Below are 18,508 nucleotides of genomic sequence, written 5' to 3'. Positions count from 1 at the left end.
ACACACACACCCCTTCCCCTTCTGGAGTCTTTAATGACTCCACGCAAACAAGGTGTGACGGGGGACAAATTACTAAAACACTTTTTTCCTTCCCTTCCGTGTCCCTCAGGTAATACTTGAAAGGTCACAAGGTAGCTGCTGGCTCCTCTCTCTGGCACCCTCCGCAATGTCAAGGTGTCGCGACCCCGCCGCCCGCCCGCCCGCCCGCCCCGGCCCCTCAGTAGCCCACAGTGGCGCATGGGCGACGGTGTGAAAAGGGAAGTGGAGAAGGGGGGGGGCATGCACTAATGGGGTGAGGGTGATTCCAGCAAGATCAGAGGAAGAAGGCCTTCTTCCCGTGTGGGGCTTCACACGCCTGTGCTCTTTAAAATGAAAGAAAGCTTTCTGGGTGGCTTGTCCGAGTCACCCCTCCGCATCGGCCACCCCCCCCCTATTCCCTTTCAGTCAATATGTCCGTGTCAGAGATGAAAGTGCAAAGTGGGGGGGGTCCTGACACTAATGTACTACATTGGGCTTCCCTTACTGATCTGCCAACTTCTTTTGTGCGGCCTTAAATGCCTGCTAGGGACCCTTTGAACCCGCCCAGCGCTCGCCCGCCTGCCGATGCCGCCTCCTTCAGTGACATGTCCTCACCCGCATTCCCACCGTCCCGTCGCTGTGGACAGACACGCATAGCTGCACGCGGCGCACCGGGGTTTGAAATTCAAAAGCCTGCAAGGAGGTCTGCGAGGTGATAGGGGGAACCAAGTCGCCCGCCCCCGCCCCCTGCCCCCCAATCCCAAGGTAAGCGGACATTTTCTAGTCCTCAAAAGCACATACCTGTCAAACCTCTCGTTTTTAACCACAAACTCACAGATTTTGCCCGTCTATGTCCGGTCAGTTCAACAACAATCTGTACAGGTAGGCCTTCAAAATAAAAGAAGCACATCGGTAAAATGTTACCACAGCAGGAAGTCGGGTCTTTACACCCCTCCCCCCCTCCCAGGTCACAAAAAACATTGTCTTAAAGGGGGTGCTGGTGGAAACTATTTAGTAAAATCCCTTTCTCTAATTTCATAGAGAAATAATGATGGTGCGTTCAATGCACCTGGGGAACCACATATAGGGTGAAGTTGAACATTAATAAAACTGTGCTTGAATCGGATTTTACCGATACCCACAAACGCATCGTGATGAATCTCGATTTCACCCGTCAATTGCATCCGTACCCAGTGAATGAGCCGATGCACTCGCATCGATTAATATCGATTATTTTCCACACCCTTAAAATGTTGACAGGTATGTCTAAAGCAAGTCCCGTGGATGTGGGCGGACATTTTTGTAGTCCTAAAAGCAGTTGGCCTCAATGAAATTTCCCTGACACCTCAAGATGAGTGAACATTTTTGTGCAGTTGCCCCCCCACCCCACCCCAACATTTTTGGAGTGCAGTTTTCTTGTCCACACACCCCCCCCCCCCCAACGCCACGACTTAAGTGGACATTTTTGTAGTCTTCAAAAGTAGTAGTAGTAGTAAAATCCCTTTCTCTAATTTCATAATGTAGTAGTTGTATGTGCCTCACGGTATTCAATACAAAGGCCAAATAATGATGCGTTCAATGCACCTGGGGAACAGCATTTTGGGTGAATTTGAACATTAATAATAATAAATAAATAATAAATAAATAATAATTGGATTTTACCGTTACCCACAAACGCATCGTGATGAATCTCGATTTCACCCGTCAATTGCATCCGTACCCAGTGAATGAGCCGATGAGCACTCGCATCGATTAATATCGATTAATATTGATTAATATAGATTATTTCCCACACCCTTAAAATGTTGACAGGTACGTCTAAGCAAGTGGGCGGACATTTTTGTAGTCCTCAAAACAGTTGGCCTCAATGAAATTTCCCTGACACCTCAAGATGAGTGAACATTTTTGTGCAGTTGCCTCCCCCTCCCACCCCACCCTCACCCCAACATTTTTGGAGTGCAGTTTTCTTGCCCCCCCCCCCCACGCCACGACTTAAGTGGACATTTTTGTAGTCTTCAAAGCCGTTGTCCCCTTGATTTGTCCACTGTACTCCTGGTTTGATGTTGCCACTTTCCTTGTCTGTCACATGACACATGGACATTTTTGTAGTCCTCAAGGTAGTCCGCCCCCCCGCCCGCCCCCCGGCCCCAGTAGAGTGGACATTTCGTCATCCTAAACACTCTCCTTGTCCCGCCAGGTAAACCAAAACCTCCAACTTGATTGCTTTTCCTCACTCATTCACTCCTGTCAGCTAATCTCTACCAGGTAACCTAAAACCTTGAGTAGCTAACCCCCCCCCCTGCCCCCCCCCACAGTGGCCTCACCCCTCCTCACTTCCATTTCTCCTCATTCATAAAACATCCTCCTGTTACGCTCCACCGACGGCTACCTGCATGTCAGACATTTTATCGGCTCCTCAAAGCGCTGTCAGCTGGCAATTTGTAAAAGGTTGCGTTTGCAGTCCATGAACGCACCGCGGTGCGACGACAAGGCCTGCTGTGCGAACCGTTTTGACGCAATTTGGTATCACCGCTTATGAGCGGCATCCTTGAAGGGCGGACATCTTTTATTTGAAATCATAAGGTCGCATGTTACTCGCATTTAAATATTCTTAACGTTCAAGTGAATAATAAAAATAAAATAAAATAGCCGAGTGGTTAGCATAGGTCACACAGTCAGGAGCTCAGGAAGACCCGGGTTTGATTCTCGTGATTTGCATGTTCTCCCCGTGCATATGTGGGTTTTTCTTCCGGGTACTCCGGTTTCCTCCCACATTCCAAAAACATGCTAGGTTAATTAGCATTACTCCAAATTGTCCATAGGTATGAATGTGAGTGTGAATGGTTGTTTGTCTATATGTGCCCTGTGATTGGCTGGCCACCAGTCCAGTCCAGCTGGGATAGGCTCCAGCATACCTGCGACCCTCGTGAGGATAAGCATTATAGAAAATAGATGGATGTTTTAAAATGTTAATTTTTCCTAAAACATTTTACTCCGTCTGTAACGGACATGGGCGGCACGGCGGTCGAGTGGTTAGCGCGCAGACCTCACAGCTAGGAGACCAGGGTTCAATTCCACCCTCGGCCATCTCTGTGTGGAGTTTGCATGTTCTCCGGGTTTTCTCCGGGTACTCCGGTTTCCTCCCACATTCCAAAAACATGCTAGGTTAATTAGCGACTCCAAATTGTCCATAGGTATGAATGTGAGTGTGAATGGTTGTTTGTCTATATGTGCCCTTTTTCCCCTCGTGTGAAATCTCCGCATGGGAAGTGATGTGTATAATCATTTAGGATCATTTTCAATATGAATGGGGCAGGAATGTGGAGGATCCAGTTTTAATGGGACAATAAAGTTTTTTTTTGTAATGGCAGCAGGGATGTGTGCTGTGTGCAAGGACTCACTTTTTTTTTTACCTCTGCCTGCCTGCTTGCCTGCCAGCCAGCTCTGATGTGCTTGTAAACACTTTCACACCTCTCTTTCATTTAAATGCAGGATAAGTTATAGCACATTATTGAAAAAAAAAGAAAGAAAGGGGAGGAAGATGCATTTGAATGCTGTCTGGGGAAAGGTGAGGCCCAATCCACAAAGTGGTGAAGCTTTAAAAAGCATAAATAACAGCCGAGAGAGGCAGTTTCTGGCAGGGGAACAATGAAATCGCTGCTAGGATGTTTCATCATGACAGGGATCACATCTGTATTGGTACTCTATTACAAGAAAAAAATAGAAAAATAATATGTTTAAAAAAAGGATGTATTTATTTATTTACTATTAATAATAAAAAATACTAAATAAAAATAGTATTTTTTAATTAAAATAGTAATAAATAAAAAATATTCCAAAACAAACAATTAGCATGAAAGGAAAAAAAACATTTAAATACTATTAATAGTAAACTTGTAAACATTCCAAAATAAATAACTATAATAAATATTAACATTTTCTAAAATCTTATTATATTATTATAAAATAAATGTTAAATATTATTACAAGTAAACTAGTAAACATTCCAAAATAACTCTAAAAATTATTAACATTTTCTAAAATCTTATTTTATTATAAAATAGCATTTAAATACTATTAATAGTAAACTAGTAAACATTCCAAAATAAATAACTATAATTATTAACATTTTCTAAAATTTTATTTATATTATAAAATAAAATTTAAATACTATTAGTAGTAAACATTCCAAAATAAATAACTATAATATTAACATTTTCTAAAATCTTATTTATATTATTATAAAATAAAATGTAAATACTATTAATAGTAAACTAGTAAACATTCAAAATAAATAACTATAATTATTAACATTTTCTAAAATCTTATTTATATTATTATAAAATAAAATTTAAATACTATTAATGGTAAACATTCCAAAATAAATAACTATAATATTAACATTTTCTAAAATCTTATTTATATTATTATAAAACCAAATTTAAATACTATTAATAGTAAACTAGTAAACATTCAAAATAAATAACTATAATTATTAACATTTTCTAAAATCTTATTTATATTATTATAAAACCAAATTTAAATACTATTAATAGTAAACTCGTAAACATTCCAAAATAAATAACTATAATAATTATTAACATTTTCTAAAATCTTATTTATATTATTATAAAATCAAATTTAAATACTTTTAATAGTAAACTAGTTCCAAAAGAAATAACTCTAATTATTATTAACATTTTCCAAAAACTTACAAATATTAGTAATTTTGAAGAAAAGGGGTAAAAAATGCAATTGAAGTGAAAACTGCAGATTTAAATCAATCATGTTTTTTGCCCACTGAGAGGGAGGGAGTGGGGGTGGGGGGGGGTGGTTGGGGGGGAGAAACCCTCCTCTGCCTGCTGATGGCCCTATGATTACCCTATCAGGTGCAAACGGCTGACATGTTTCCACCCACCAAGCAGCAAAAAGCGTCTCTGCGCCCCAAAGTGCAGCCGCAGACGCGCCAGGCTGACAGACGGGCGGTGCTGCGCCATCACCTCCGCCAAGCAACAAGACAAGAAGACACTTGCTCGGATGTGTTTATTATTATTATTATTATTATTATTATCGCCCCGCAGCCCTCCGAGAGATGAGGAATGGGACGGTCAAGGTGTAGAACTTCTTCCCTCCACGCACACTTTTGGGAGTTTGTGACCGGAGGATTTCATCTTGTTTTTTCTTCCCCGAGAATCGGCCAATAATCTGGATAAGCCTTTGAACAAGGACCCGCCTCATGTTGCCCGGCCGCGCGGCTGTTGCCCCCGAGCCGGGACTCCTGCACCTCCGGCGACTCCTCCTCGGAGCCGTGCGCGTAAAAGGCGCACCGAGGTCCGCGTAGGAGTTGAAGGAAGGTGGGCTCTACCTTCTTCCGCTTCTCCCGCTTCTCCTCTTTTTGCCCCCCCTCCCTCTGTGTGCACTCAACGGAAGCAGGTGTATTTGTGTGCAACGTCAAGATGTCGCTGCTGCCTTCCAGGTTCTTTTACCTGTAAGTGTCCCCCCCTCCACCCCACCCAACCAACCACCCACCCAACCTCCCAAAAAGAACACAACAATCTGCATTCTTTCCAATAGAAGTCGCTAAAAGCCTTCAACTTGTGATTCGTTCATTCATTACTCCTCTGCTTTTTTTTTCCTTTCAGGTGTTTACATTTCCTGGTCCTCTATTTCCAACTTCAGGTACAGTTCCTCGTTTCATTCTCACCTGTTTGTCTGTTTTATGTGCATGTGTTCGTGGAATGTCGCAATATTTGCATCGAATCACGTGGCGAGGTTTCAATTTAAAAGTGTATAAAATCTACTAAAATAACATCCAGTACATTAGCATGGCTCTTCTTCGATATTAAAAAGTACTACTAAAAGTTAAAAAAAAAAGAAAAGTAATATTCCAACAAGCAGGTGTTGCTGCAGGTACACTTCCACACTTCCATGGAATTCTTTCATTCCGTGTGTAATTTGGAAATGGGAGCAATAAATAGAGAAATGAGTGCTGCTGTAAATTAGGATAGTTTTCTATTAAAATTTGACATTCATTTTGTATTTCTTGTAGAAATCTCATTTTTTCTTAATAATCTGGCTGTTTGTCTTGTTTTTTTTAATATTTTTTTCTCCCAGAAGTAAATTTTTTCTTTCCTAAAATTTAATGTTTCTTGTAGAAATCTGATATTTTTTTCTAGTACTTGGATTTTTTTCTTGGAAAATATGAATTTGTTTTCTTATTTGAAAAATCAGATTTTTGTGATAGGAGTACAACTTTTTTTCATGTAAAATTCTGTAAAATTTCCCCCTCATAAAATAGCAAATTTATTCTCAGTTCATACTTATGTAAAATCACAAGCAACAATTTTAAAATTATATTTTCTTTATGTACATTTTTTATGTAAAATTGGAAAATTAAATAATGATTTTGTTCTCATAGAATTCATTGTTTTTCTTATAAATTAAAATGTTTTTCCATTTCATTAAATTATAAATATTTTTTTTCTTGTTAATATTTTGACTTTTTTAAGTTCAATTTTAGTCTTTTTTAATTAAAAAAATATATATGTTTTTCCACAGTCCAACTTTTTTCTGTCTAATTATTTATTTTCATGAATTTTTTTAATAAAATGATTTTTAGAATATTTTTTGTAAAATTTGAGTACAACTGTTTTTTCTCATAAAATTACAACTTTTTCCTTTTTGCAGCACAATTAAACACCTCATGTTTTTTTTGGGGGGGGGGTGAAATTCAGATTTTTTTTTTGTAATATTGTGTATATTGTCATTAAAAACCATCACATGACTTTTGAGGTACCAGTACATCTTTCCAATACACAGGTTTTTACTGAAGGTGTAATTCCACACTGAATTCAGATAGAATTTGAAGTGCAAATTGTCCAAGTGGCGAAAATAAGCGTCTCAACGACTTGTTCCCATGAGCAACGCTGCACTTGCCGGTGTAAAAGTGTCTGAAATGTATTTGGAGGAATGCGTGCGTTACATGTGCACCTCAATTAGCCGCGGCAGCTTTTTTTTTTTTTTTTTTTTTACAGCAACAACCCTGACAGATATTTGAAGCTCCGGGGTTAAAAGTTCCTCTTTGAAAGGCCTTTTTTTCCCTCCTGCTTGCTCGCTCCACTCTTGTTGTGTTTTATGAGCGGAGTCTCACTTTGAACTGTAACCATTTGCAGGCGTCTGCCTCACCTAATTGACTCATTCACTCCGTGTTTCTTCTCCTTCCACTCACACAAACTCCACTTTTATGATGATGATTAGTATTATTTTGGCCCCCAGTCAGCGGGCTTCTCCTCCGCTCTCACGCCGGCGACGCTAAGACAAACAAGCGTGGGTCGCGCCGCGTGCTTTTACTGCACACATGCTGCTTTTCCATGTGTATTGGCGTTTCACGTACATTTCATGTACATTAAATGTACATTTCATGCATGCTGATGGGGAATTAACATGCATTCAATTTTGACTGGAGACATATCTTATACTTTCTCCTCTATTGAACGTCTATCTAGATTTTTTTTATACATGGAAAAGATTTTAAAAAATACAAATTCTTTATCATTTTTGTTTAAGTTTTTGCAGTATGGAATAAGGATTGTCCAATGTATTACTTAGCATTGTGTCCCAAACTGGACAGGACAAGTAAAAAAAAAAAAAAAGGATAATATTAGTAATATTAGTCAAATAAAAAAAATAAAATAAAATTAAAAAATTGAAAAAGTAATTAAAAATGTCCTTAAATCCTTAATTTTGTGTAATATGTAGCAACATGTTACAAACTGGACAGGACAAGTAAAAAAAAATTAAGGATAATATGAGTAATATTAGTAAAATAAAATTAAAAAAAATACAAAATAAAAAAATAGAAAAAAGTAATTAAAAATGTCCTTAAATCCTTAATTTAGTTTAATATGTAGCAATATGTTACAAACTGGACAGGACAAGTAAAAAAAAAAATAATGATAATATTAGTAATATTAGTAAAATAAAATACTAAAAATACAAAATAAAAAAATAGAAAAAAGTAATTAAAAATGTCCTTAAATCCTTAATTTAGTGTAATATGTAGCAATATGTTACAAACTGGACAGGACAGGTAAAAAAAATTAAAAATAATATTAGTAATATTAGTAAAATAAAATACAAAAAAATACAAAAAAGAAAAAAATTGAAAAAAGTAATTAAAAATGTTTTAAAATCTTTAAAATTTAGTGTAATATGTAGCATTTTGTTACAAACTGGACAGGACAGGTTAAACAATAATAATAAAAAATAAATAGAAGTTTTTTTTAAAAAAAGAACAAAAATACAATAACAAATGTAAAAACAATAAATAAAAAAATAACAGTAGTAAATAATTTTTTTTTACAAAAATAAACAATAGAAAAAAATAAATAAAACATTACAAAAATGTATTAAAATGTATGTAAAAGTTTCAATGTGTTCAAACTGAACAAGTTATAAAATAATAAATAAATACAACCAAAAAGTTTCTTCGATCCAAACTGTGGGTCGGAGCTCTGAATGGTACACAGGTCAATTTGAATGGGGTGGGTAAAAAAAAAAAGGCTATTTCAATATTGCTCATCACCATTGATCATCATCACTTTTGGCCGTGGCTTGACAAGGTTTTGTTAAATATATAAAACATACTTTTTGGAATCCTTCCTGCCGGTCTGGATAGCTGCCCAATGAGGCTTAGTCGCCATTTATCGCGGATAAATCCATTCCAATCGGAGTTAGACATGGCGATTGTCAGCCTTTTTTCCAACTGAAAACCAGAGAGCGGCGAACACGCACACACCAGCGTCATTGACCTCCTTATCGGACGCACACTGATGGGAAGTGGAGTCTTTTGTGTGTCATGGTGGAAATGTAGGTCATGTGGGATGACATTTGTGGTGAGAGAACACACTAGCTGTTACGTAACGTGGATTATTTTGTAGTAGCATTGTCAAATTTGAAATGGACTTAGGTAAGAACTTGAGCTTTAACTTTTATAGTCCATATCATCAAAATATTTAAATTTTCCTGACCCAAAACAGGCCAACCTAAAAAAAAAAAATCTCCCAAATTTCCTCTGAATCAGTGTGGGTAGTGTCAGGGATCAAACCTCAGCTAGTTAGCTTCCCAAAGAGGCCAACGTCACGCCGTCCCATCCCAAAGCGCCGCCATGCTAAGGGGTTAACAACCGCCATCATCAAAGAGCAGTCAGAGATGGACGCCACAAGTCCACTTCCACCGTGGCACTTTTCAAGTCGTATCCGCTTTCACCGCCGCCCGTCTTTGAACGCACAAAGACGCCACCCGATAAAAAGCCAGCAACGCCCCCCCCCCCCCCCCCCCGCCCCCGTGTGTTTGTTTGGAGATAAATCCCTCAGCGCTTTTTATTTGGATTGTTTTTCAACCTTGAAGCTTCCACTTGGAGAAGCTTGACGAGAGACCAGGCTGATGTTTATCTTTTGACTAAGACACTTTGCAACGTTCTGTTTTTTTTCCCACTTTCTCATGTACTCCAATTCATTATTAAAGTTGAATCAGGAGTTTTTCCTTTTTGATTTTGGGGATTTTTCAAATTTAAAATATCATTTTTTTTAAACCGTATTTTGTTTTTCTTTTCGTGAGTCTTCTTAAATATATTTTGTAATTATTTATTTTTTGTAATTCTCACAACTTTTTCCTCTTTTTCCGCATTTTTGTGTAATAGTAGTTGTCATTTTTGTAATTGTAATATTGTGATTTTTGGGGGTTTTAATAATAATTTGACTTTTTTCTTGTAAGTTTTTCTCAAAAAATCATTTTTTTCCTGTATAAGTACTTGTACTTATATATAAACTTTTTTCATAATTTCCAACGGCTTTTTTTCTTCTAACACATTTTTTCCTTGTTTTTTTCCCCAAAATTTTAGATTTTTTCTCATAAAATTACGACTTTTTCCTATTGTAACATTGCAAGTGTTTCTTCGAAAATGTAATTTTTTTTCATAATATTCTGATTTTTTTTGAAAAATTAGTAGTATTTTCTAAAATGGCATTTTTCTGATATTTTTTATGACTTTTTTTCTCTTAAAATTCAGATTTTTTTTTACATTTGTTTCTTGTAAAATGTACGTTTTTTTTAAATATAATATTCCAACTTTTCTTCTTGGAGACCTTGATTATTTTCTCAAAATGCAACTTTTTTGTCTTGTAACTGTAACTTAAAGTTTTTTTTTATTTAATTTTTTTTATTTTTTTTTTTACTTTTTCTCACACGCAAAATTTTGACACTTTTAATTATGTACTTTTTTCAAATATTTTAACATTGTAACGCGTCACATTGCAGTATTTTCTCATAAAAATGTCCTTCAATGGCGTCACACCCAAACATGCCAAAAGGAACATTATGCATTGCTTCCTAAATCTCAATGGGGGGGGTTGTTGGGGGGGCTAAAGCAAATATGTCATGACGAGTGGACGACTTTAGTCTGATTTTTAAAGGTTTTTCCGGCCACATTGAAGTTGACAAGTTGATCCCTGATGCGCGATTAGCGATTGTCACACGGAAGTAAACAAGCAGCGCCACAGTGGATCCTCCTCAGATTAGCTGCTGCTATCCAACCTCACCAGGTGCACAAAGTCGGAGGAAGGGGCGGAGCCTCGCGCTCGCCATAACTTGTTTGTCCCCCTCCTTCCCTTTCCCCCCCTGCGTTCTGACTTTTAGGGATTTGTCGTACCGCGGCTACCATCCTCCCGTCCTTTTTCCTCTGGATGTCATTAATTTGGCGGGGGGGGGGGTTGGAATAACAAGGGGGGCTATAATTAGCCACCTGAGAGCCGCGGCGTAAAGAGCCATTACCGTGCAATTACTGCCGACGTCCAGCTGTGGAAAGCAGGTCCCGGCTGAGATTTCACGGCCCTTGAAAGTATACCTTTCCTCTCCGCGTTCCACACGTCGGCTTCGCTTTCTTCGCTATTTCCCCCGTTTTTTTTTTACGCCGGGTCTAAAGGTGACTCGTAAACATCACACAGGTGAACTCTTGCGGATTGGATGACAAAACCCCGCCCCTGCTCACGCCTCACATCCTGGTCGTCTTCCTCTTGCGGTGTTTTTGCTAATTTATGGAGCATCGGTGTCCCGCGGGCAGATATTTCTTTGATGATAGTGAAGCTTCAGGTGTAGAACTGCTCGCGGGGGAACGCTAGCAAACGCAGGTAAATCAGAGTAACCCCCCCACCCCACCTCCGAGATTCAAACATCACCACCACAGTTAACACCTTGTAAAAAAAAAAAAAAAAAAAAAAATCCACAAGCCTTATTCCTCCCTTCTTTCCCACGCAGGAGTCGCAGCAGAGCTCCGCCGATTTCAGGTTCTACATCGAGAACCACACGAGGAACCCGGACGACCTGAGCCGCAAGCAGGTCCGCATCTACCAGCTGTACAGCAGGACCACGGGCAAACACGTCCAGATCCTCGGGAAGAAAATCAACGCCAACGGAGATGATGGGGGCAAGTATGGTATGGGAGAATTCCTGTGCATCTCACTCACATTTCATTTACTCCAGATTAGAAGAAGAAGAAGAAGAAGAAGAAGGAATCTTCTTGGTAGTCTTTGCAAAAACCGACTGGATGAATGCCAGCTCAGTTCGCTCACTTTTTAGTCAGTAGATGTTTGGATTTCTACATTTTAACCTTCTCTGGGTTTTGCCCCTCTTTTCCAGCGCCCTCACATTTGAATTTTAAATAAAATAAAAAATAAATAAATATGAAAGCCTGCTAACAGGTAATTCAGCAATAAATACAATCCTTTTGCATTTTTTTGGTGAAAAAAATAGACACAAAAAAGACATAATAAGACACAAATTTCTTTATTCTAAAATTATGAATTTTTGTTTGTATAATTATGAACAGAGATTTTTTTCTTTTTGTAAAATTGCTAGGGTTTCTTAAAAAATTATCAATTTACCAGTGTGTAAAAATTGCAATATTATGTTATTAAGGAATATAACTTCTTTTCCCATCAAAGTTTTCTTTCTTGAAAAATTGATAATTTTTGCTTGTAAATAATTACATAATTTTTTTTTTACAATTGTAAGGGTTTATTGTAAATGTTTTATTTTTACACAAAAGTCTTAAAGTCTTTAAAATATGATTTTTTTCTTGTCGAGGTATAACCTTTTTCTTATGAGGTGGCCAATTTTTCAACGTTTTCATTTTGTAAAATTGCAAGGACGACTTTGAGATGTAGATTTTTACAATGCTTAGTCGTAATCACAAACGCAATCGCTCCTCCCGCCAGTTATCAATGCCAAACTCCACTTCAAATGAACAGTAAGACTGGAAATAATCTGCGACATCAAAACCCACAGTTCACTTGGTCACGCATGTGCACAACGTAGCTTAGTCACAATCACGAACGCGATCGCTCCTCCCGCCAGTTATCAATGCCAAACTCCACGTTGTGTAACAGAAATGAACAGTAAGACTGGAAATAATCAAAAACTAATCAAAAAATATCATATCAAATCAAAAATAATCAAAACCCACAGTTCACTTAGTCACACACAATGTAGCTTAGTCACAATCATCAACGCGATCGCTCCTCCCGCCAGTTATGAATACCTTTTACCGGAGAAATGAACAGTAAGACTGGAAATAATCTGCGACATCAAAACCCACAGTTCACTTGGTCATGCACGTACACGTGCACTAGTCACAATCATGACCGCGATCGCTCCTCCCGCCAGTTATGAATACCTTTTACCGGAGAAATGAACAGTAAGACTAGAAATAATATGCGACGTCAAGTCTTTACTTTTTAAAAAAGTCTTCCATCTACCCGGCCAGGGTTTGGTAGACCCCACCCCCCTCCCCACTCAGTGCAAAGTTCCACTGGATTAGGACTCATTTATTCCTCCCAGCGTCCCCCTGGAGTTTTAGGTGGCAGGTTGGGCTTGGGGGGACTTATGCCCCGGAGCCCATCCCGTCCCCTCGGGCCTCTTGAGCGTGTGTGAATGGGTCTGTGTGTTAAACAAATGGATCATCTTAACTTTTGGATTGAGTGAGCACAGACTAAAGACGCGTTGAAACCTAATCCTGAGGTTGGGGGGGTTGAAAGGGGGGGGGGACAGAACCACTAGCCAAATGCTGGGCCCATCTCTTTGCTGCTTGGAGGGCCCGACGCAGACAAAGGCCGCCTCGCAGGGGTTAACGTCAGGGATGCAAGGGGGTGGGAGGTGGGGGGGCCTACAGAGGGGGGGCTTGTAAAAAATAAATAAATAAGAAGCACCGGGATGCGTCCCGGGAGTAGATTACTGCTGTGTCAGCTTAAAGTATTTAGCATCTTTTATCAACAGAGGTAACGTTAGCGCGTCACAATCATGATGTCATTTGTTTGTTTGCTAACACTAATAGCACTTTGCAGAAGGGGGGCGGAGGGGTGGCTACAGGGGGCCATCGAGGGTCCACTAGAAAATGTTTTCATCCAACCCCCCCCCCCACAAAAGATCATCAAGTTCACTTAAGGATACATTTACTATAAAATAACTTATTATCCAAAGCAAAGTAAATACAGAACATTATCACTTTACTATACAGGACCAGGAATATTATTCATACACACATGAGAATGTTATTTATTTATTTTTTAAGTTATCTTGTTCAATTATATTTCTATAATTCATAAAAAAAAACACAGCCATAGGTAACAAATGGATCCCAGGTGGATAAAAAACTGCGATAGAGTGAGGGCAAAATGTTCAACGCGCCATGTAACAAAGAACTGTATTTATACGGGAAAAAATAATTTGGAGGCATAAAATACCAAAAATATTTTTTTACCAAAAAAATCTACAAATTTGCAGGCTTGCAAATGCGGCATAGTTTTATTATTATTTATTTATTTATTTATTATTTTTTTATTTGTATTTATTAATATTATTAGTTTATTATTATATTATTATTTTACTACTAAGATTTTATTCTTATTGTTACTCTTATTGTTATTCTTATTATTTTATTTTATTGTTATTTTTATTGTTATTCTTATTATTTTATTTTATTGTTATTATTATTTGTTATTAGTATTTATTATTATTGTTGTTATGCTTATTGTTATGCTTATTGTTATGCTTATTATTTTATTGTTATTATTATTTGTTATTAGTATTTATTATTATTGTTGTTATTCTTATTGTTATTCTTATTATTTTATTTTATTGTTATTATTTGTTATTAGTATTTATTATTATTGTTGTTATTCTTATTGTTATTCTCATTATTTTATTTTATTTTATTATTATTTTTTTTTATTAGTATTTATTATTATTATTTATTATTATTATTATTGTTATTATCATTTATTATTATTTTATTATAATGGCAACATGCCGTTTGTGTTGATTGGAAGTGCAACGTCGGGGTCACCAACTGTACACAAACAAAATGGATTCCAAAACAGGAAGTTGTCTTTCTGGTGCCAACAAACCACGCCCCCAGCCTGACTGCTGCCTGGGTGAGCGATACGCCCCACGAGAGTCTGCCACCATTTGTAATTTTTTTTAATAATAGCGCTAAAAATGAGGAAACTGTATTGAATGACGGACCAAATTCTGCAGAAATGTTCACTTTAATCCATAAAAGTCACAAAGAACACCTTTTATGTAGTAGTCATGAAAGTAGCTGTCCTTTCACTAGTACTTCAGAGTATTTGTGGTCATGCATGGTGGTGCTGACTAATATTGGTGTTTTTGGTGTTTTGCAGCGCTCCTGGTGGTGGAGACGGAAACCTTTGGCAGCCACATTCGAATCAAAGGGAAAGAGAGCGAGCATTACATCTGCATGAACGAGAAGGGCAAAATCGTTGGACGGGTGAGCCCATTTTCTTTGCTTTTTCCCGCAAAATTTTGTGTCTTAATCCCGGTGGGGGCTGTGGATCGGCTTTCTGCCCCCCCCCCCTGAAAACAAAACCCCTTTGATAGCTCTCGGCCCGTTCCTCCGTTACGCAATCGAGCCTTTGACACTTGATCAGTCAATTACCCGCTGCCGTCAACACAATGCGTCCACAAACTAATGGTCACTTAGGAGGAATGCTGCTGCAATTATGTCACCTGCTCTCACCAGGTGGCCTCTCTTGGAGGGGGGGGGGGCATGGCGTTATCTTGGTCAACACTGGGGAGGTCTACTGCGTGGGACACATTTCAAAATTAAATTTCAACATTTACGCCCAAAATGTGTACAACTTTGCACCATCTTGCTGTCACTGTGAAAGGTTCAGGGAACCCTTCGTTTTCGGTAAAAAGAGTTTCCGAAAGCAAAAAACGAAGCAATACAAAAAATATATAGAACGCTCAGAAATACGCAGTGCACATGAACGCCTCATTACTATAAACGGGACCGAAACGGAGATGTTCATCGTTCTGTGTGAACACATAATCCACTTATATCCACACATATAAAGACAATTCAGTGATTCCCTGGATGGAATCTGTCTATAGTGTCCCAACTCTCAAAGAACCACTACCCATTTTTGACAGAACCTGGGGGCGGGGGGCATGGCATTATCTTGGTCAACACTGGGGAGGTCTACTCAGAGTATATTGTGTGGGACACATTTCATATTTTTATTTTTTTTACACCCAAAATGTGTACAACTTTGCACCATGTTGGTGTCACTGTGAAAGGTTCAGGGAACCCTTGGTTTTCGGTAAAAAGAGTTTCCGAAAGCAAAAAACGAAGCAATACAAAAAAATATATAGAACGCTCAGAAATACGCAGTGCACATGAACACCTCATTACTATAAACGGGACCGAAACGGAGATGTTCATCGTTCTGTGTGAACACATAATCCACTTATATCCACACATATAAAGACAATTCAGTGATTCCCTGGATGGAATCTGTCTATAGTGTCCCAACTCTCAAAGAACCACTATCCATTTTTGACAGAACCTGGGGGCCGGGGGCATGGCATTATCTTGGTCAACACTGGGGAGGTCTACTCGGAGTATATTGTGTGGGACACATTTCATATTTTTATTTTTTTTACACCCAAAATGTGTACAACTGTGAAAGGTTCAGGGAACCCTTGGTTTTTGGTAAAAAGAGTTTCCGAAAGCAAAAAACGAAGCAATACAAAAAAATATATAGAACGCTCAGAAATACGCAGTGCACATGAACACCTCATTACTAGAAACGGGACCGAAACAGAGATGTTCATCGACTTAGGCACACATATAAAGACGATTAAATGATTCCCTGCATGGAATCTGTCTATAGTGTCCCAACTCTCAAAGAACCACTATCCATTTTTGACAGAACCTGGGATGCTTTGTTGTGGCGCTGTGAAAAATGGATCGTGGTTCTTTGATAATTGGGACACTATAGACAGATTCCATCCAGGGAATCACTGAATCATCTTTATATGCGCGCCTAAGTGGATTATGTGTTCACACAGAACGATGAACATCTCCGTTTCTGTTCCGTTTCTTGGAATGAGGGGTTCACGCGCACTGCGTATTTCTGAGCATTGTGTATGCTTTTTTTTGTATTGTTTCGTTTTTCGTTAGAGGCTTTCGGAAATACCGAAATCAAAGGGTTCCCTGAACGTTTCACAGTGACACCAACATGATGGGTGGTGGGTGCCGACGTCATCGCAGAAAATGTTGCAATAGTAATCATAACAATAACAGGACAGAATAATAATTATTATTATAAAAACAATAGGGGCGGCACGGCGGTCTAGTGGCTAGCGCGCAGACCTCACAGCTAGGAGGACCAGGGTTCGATTCCACCCTCGGCCATCTCTGTGTGGAGTTTGCATGTTCTCCCCGTGCATGCGTGGGTTTTCTCCGGGTACTCCGGTTTCCTCCCACATTCCAAAAACATGCTAGGTTAATTAGCGACTCCAAATTGTCCATAGGTATGAATGTGAGTGTGAATGGTTGTTTGTCTATATGTGCCCTGTGATTGGCTGGCCACCAGTCCAGGGTGTACCCCGCGTCTCGCCCGAAGACAGCTGGGATAGGCTGAGGAAAAAGCGGTAGAAAATGAATGAATGAATGAATAAAAACAATAATAATAATTATTATGATATGTATGTGGAACTTTTTAGAATATAATACTCAAGAGCGTTATTGTTTTTATTTGTCAGCCCGACGGAAGGAAGCAGGAGTGCGTGTTTGTGGAGGAGTTCCTGGAGAACAACTACACGGCCCTGGTGTCGGCCAAGTACAAAGGCTGGTACCTGGGCTTCAACCGCAAGGGGCGGCCCAAGAAGGGCTCGCGGACCACTCAGCGTCAGCAGGAGGTCCACTTCATGAAGCGCCACCCCAAGGGCCGGGAGAACCCGCTGGAGGAGTTTCGCTTCACGACAGTAACTAAGCGGACACGTAGGGCCCGGCGGCTAAAACCCAGGAGGAACTGACGGACCCGCGGCGGGACAGCACTCGTGTCGGTCGGACGGGAGGAGGGACGTTTTTTTGAAAGAACAAATAAGATGTTTTATTTTTGTACTCTTGGACGCCTTGGTGGTTTTATTTATCGGAGACGTTTGAAACGGAGACGTTTGGACTGAGGTGCCGCACCGCCATAAAAACTGGCCAAATGGGATTTATTGGTTTTTGTTTGTGTTGCCCCTGACGACCAGGACGCCATACTTTCCACTGGATGGGGACGCCGTGGAGACGCAAAGGATGGCTGTGTTGCTTCGAGTGCAATATTTAACGCATCTTTCTGGTGGGGGGGGAAGTGGGGGTTGGGGGTCAACCTCGGCGACACGTCCACATGTGCTTTTTCTTTAGCCCCTGACAACAAATGCCAACGTCAAATGGTCTTCCGTTCCGCCTTCACCCCCCCCGACTCAACCTCCATCCATGGACGCACTACTGGACTCGCCGCTCCACAAAAACGGACGGGAGCTTTTTTGGGGGGGGGGGTTTGTGATGAAGACTTCCTCTACCTCCTTTTGTTATGTCGTGTTGTCCACAACTCTTCTTCTTCACGGTCCACAGACTGGAAGACTGGAGTCTTTCTTCTCTCCGGTCATGTGTACTCACCCGTCTACTGGCTGTTACTAACAACATGACACATTTATGACCTTTTTTTTTTTTTAAGAAAAAAAACATGTAAGCAAAATAATTTTATGACTATTATTAAGATATTTATTGCCTCCCCTTTGTAAATAAAATGTGATAAGTTTTATTTGGCCTCTGTTAATAAAATGAGGACTATATTTTAAAGAAAAGTTCATTGATGTCTTTATTTATACTAACATTCGCTAACAGTCTTCACTATATCTTCCTACTGCCCTCAGTGTCTTCTTGGATAAAATTGTTCTAGATAAAAAATGTTCCCCATGAGTTTTTTTCCACTCTCTAGCTGCCCACATTCTCCTCTTGGATCAAATTTACCTCCCGTTGTTGCCATACATCATCCTGGTGCCCTTAGTCTCCAAAAAGCAAAAAATCACTACAGGAGACCCTAATTGTCATCCACCGTTGTTGGCTACTTCATGCTGC

At 39.2% G+C, this 18,508-nt stretch overlaps 1 protein-coding gene across 4 annotated transcripts; it reads left to right on the top strand.

Annotated features, from left to right (window-relative positions):
* Positions 1-4,943: 4,943 nt before the first annotated feature.
* On the top strand, positions 4,944-18,218 carry fgf24 (fibroblast growth factor 24). Of its 4 annotated transcripts, none has more exons than XM_078788508.1 (6): positions 4,944-5,131; positions 5,210-5,372; positions 5,661-5,697; positions 11,332-11,500; positions 14,754-14,860; positions 17,143-18,218. In XM_078788508.1, exons 1-6 carry the CDS (start codon positions 5,056-5,058, stop codon positions 17,413-17,415), a joined length of 825 nt encoding a protein of 274 aa, XP_078644634.1. In that variant the 5' UTR covers positions 4,944-5,055; the 3' UTR covers positions 17,416-18,218. The 4 variants fall into 4 exon arrangements, with proteins under 4 accessions (XP_078644634.1, XP_078644633.1, XP_078644635.1 ...); XM_078788507.1 differs by having other exon boundaries at positions 11,332-11,509; positions 17,143-18,217; XM_078788509.1 differs by having other exon boundaries at positions 4,989-5,506; positions 17,143-18,217.
* Positions 18,219-18,508: the final 290 nt, after the last annotated feature.

Source organism: Doryrhamphus excisus, linkage group LG23 (genome assembly GCF_037039965.1).
Source record: "Doryrhamphus excisus strain RoL-2023G ecotype Guam linkage group LG23, RoL_Dexc_Guam_v1.1, whole genome shotgun sequence".
In the NCBI taxonomy this organism is placed as follows: domain Eukaryota; kingdom Metazoa; phylum Chordata; class Actinopteri; order Syngnathiformes; family Syngnathidae; genus Doryrhamphus; species Doryrhamphus excisus.
The sequence above is the reverse complement of the archived record's forward strand: the minus strand, read 5'-3'. Positions and strand labels throughout refer to the sequence as shown.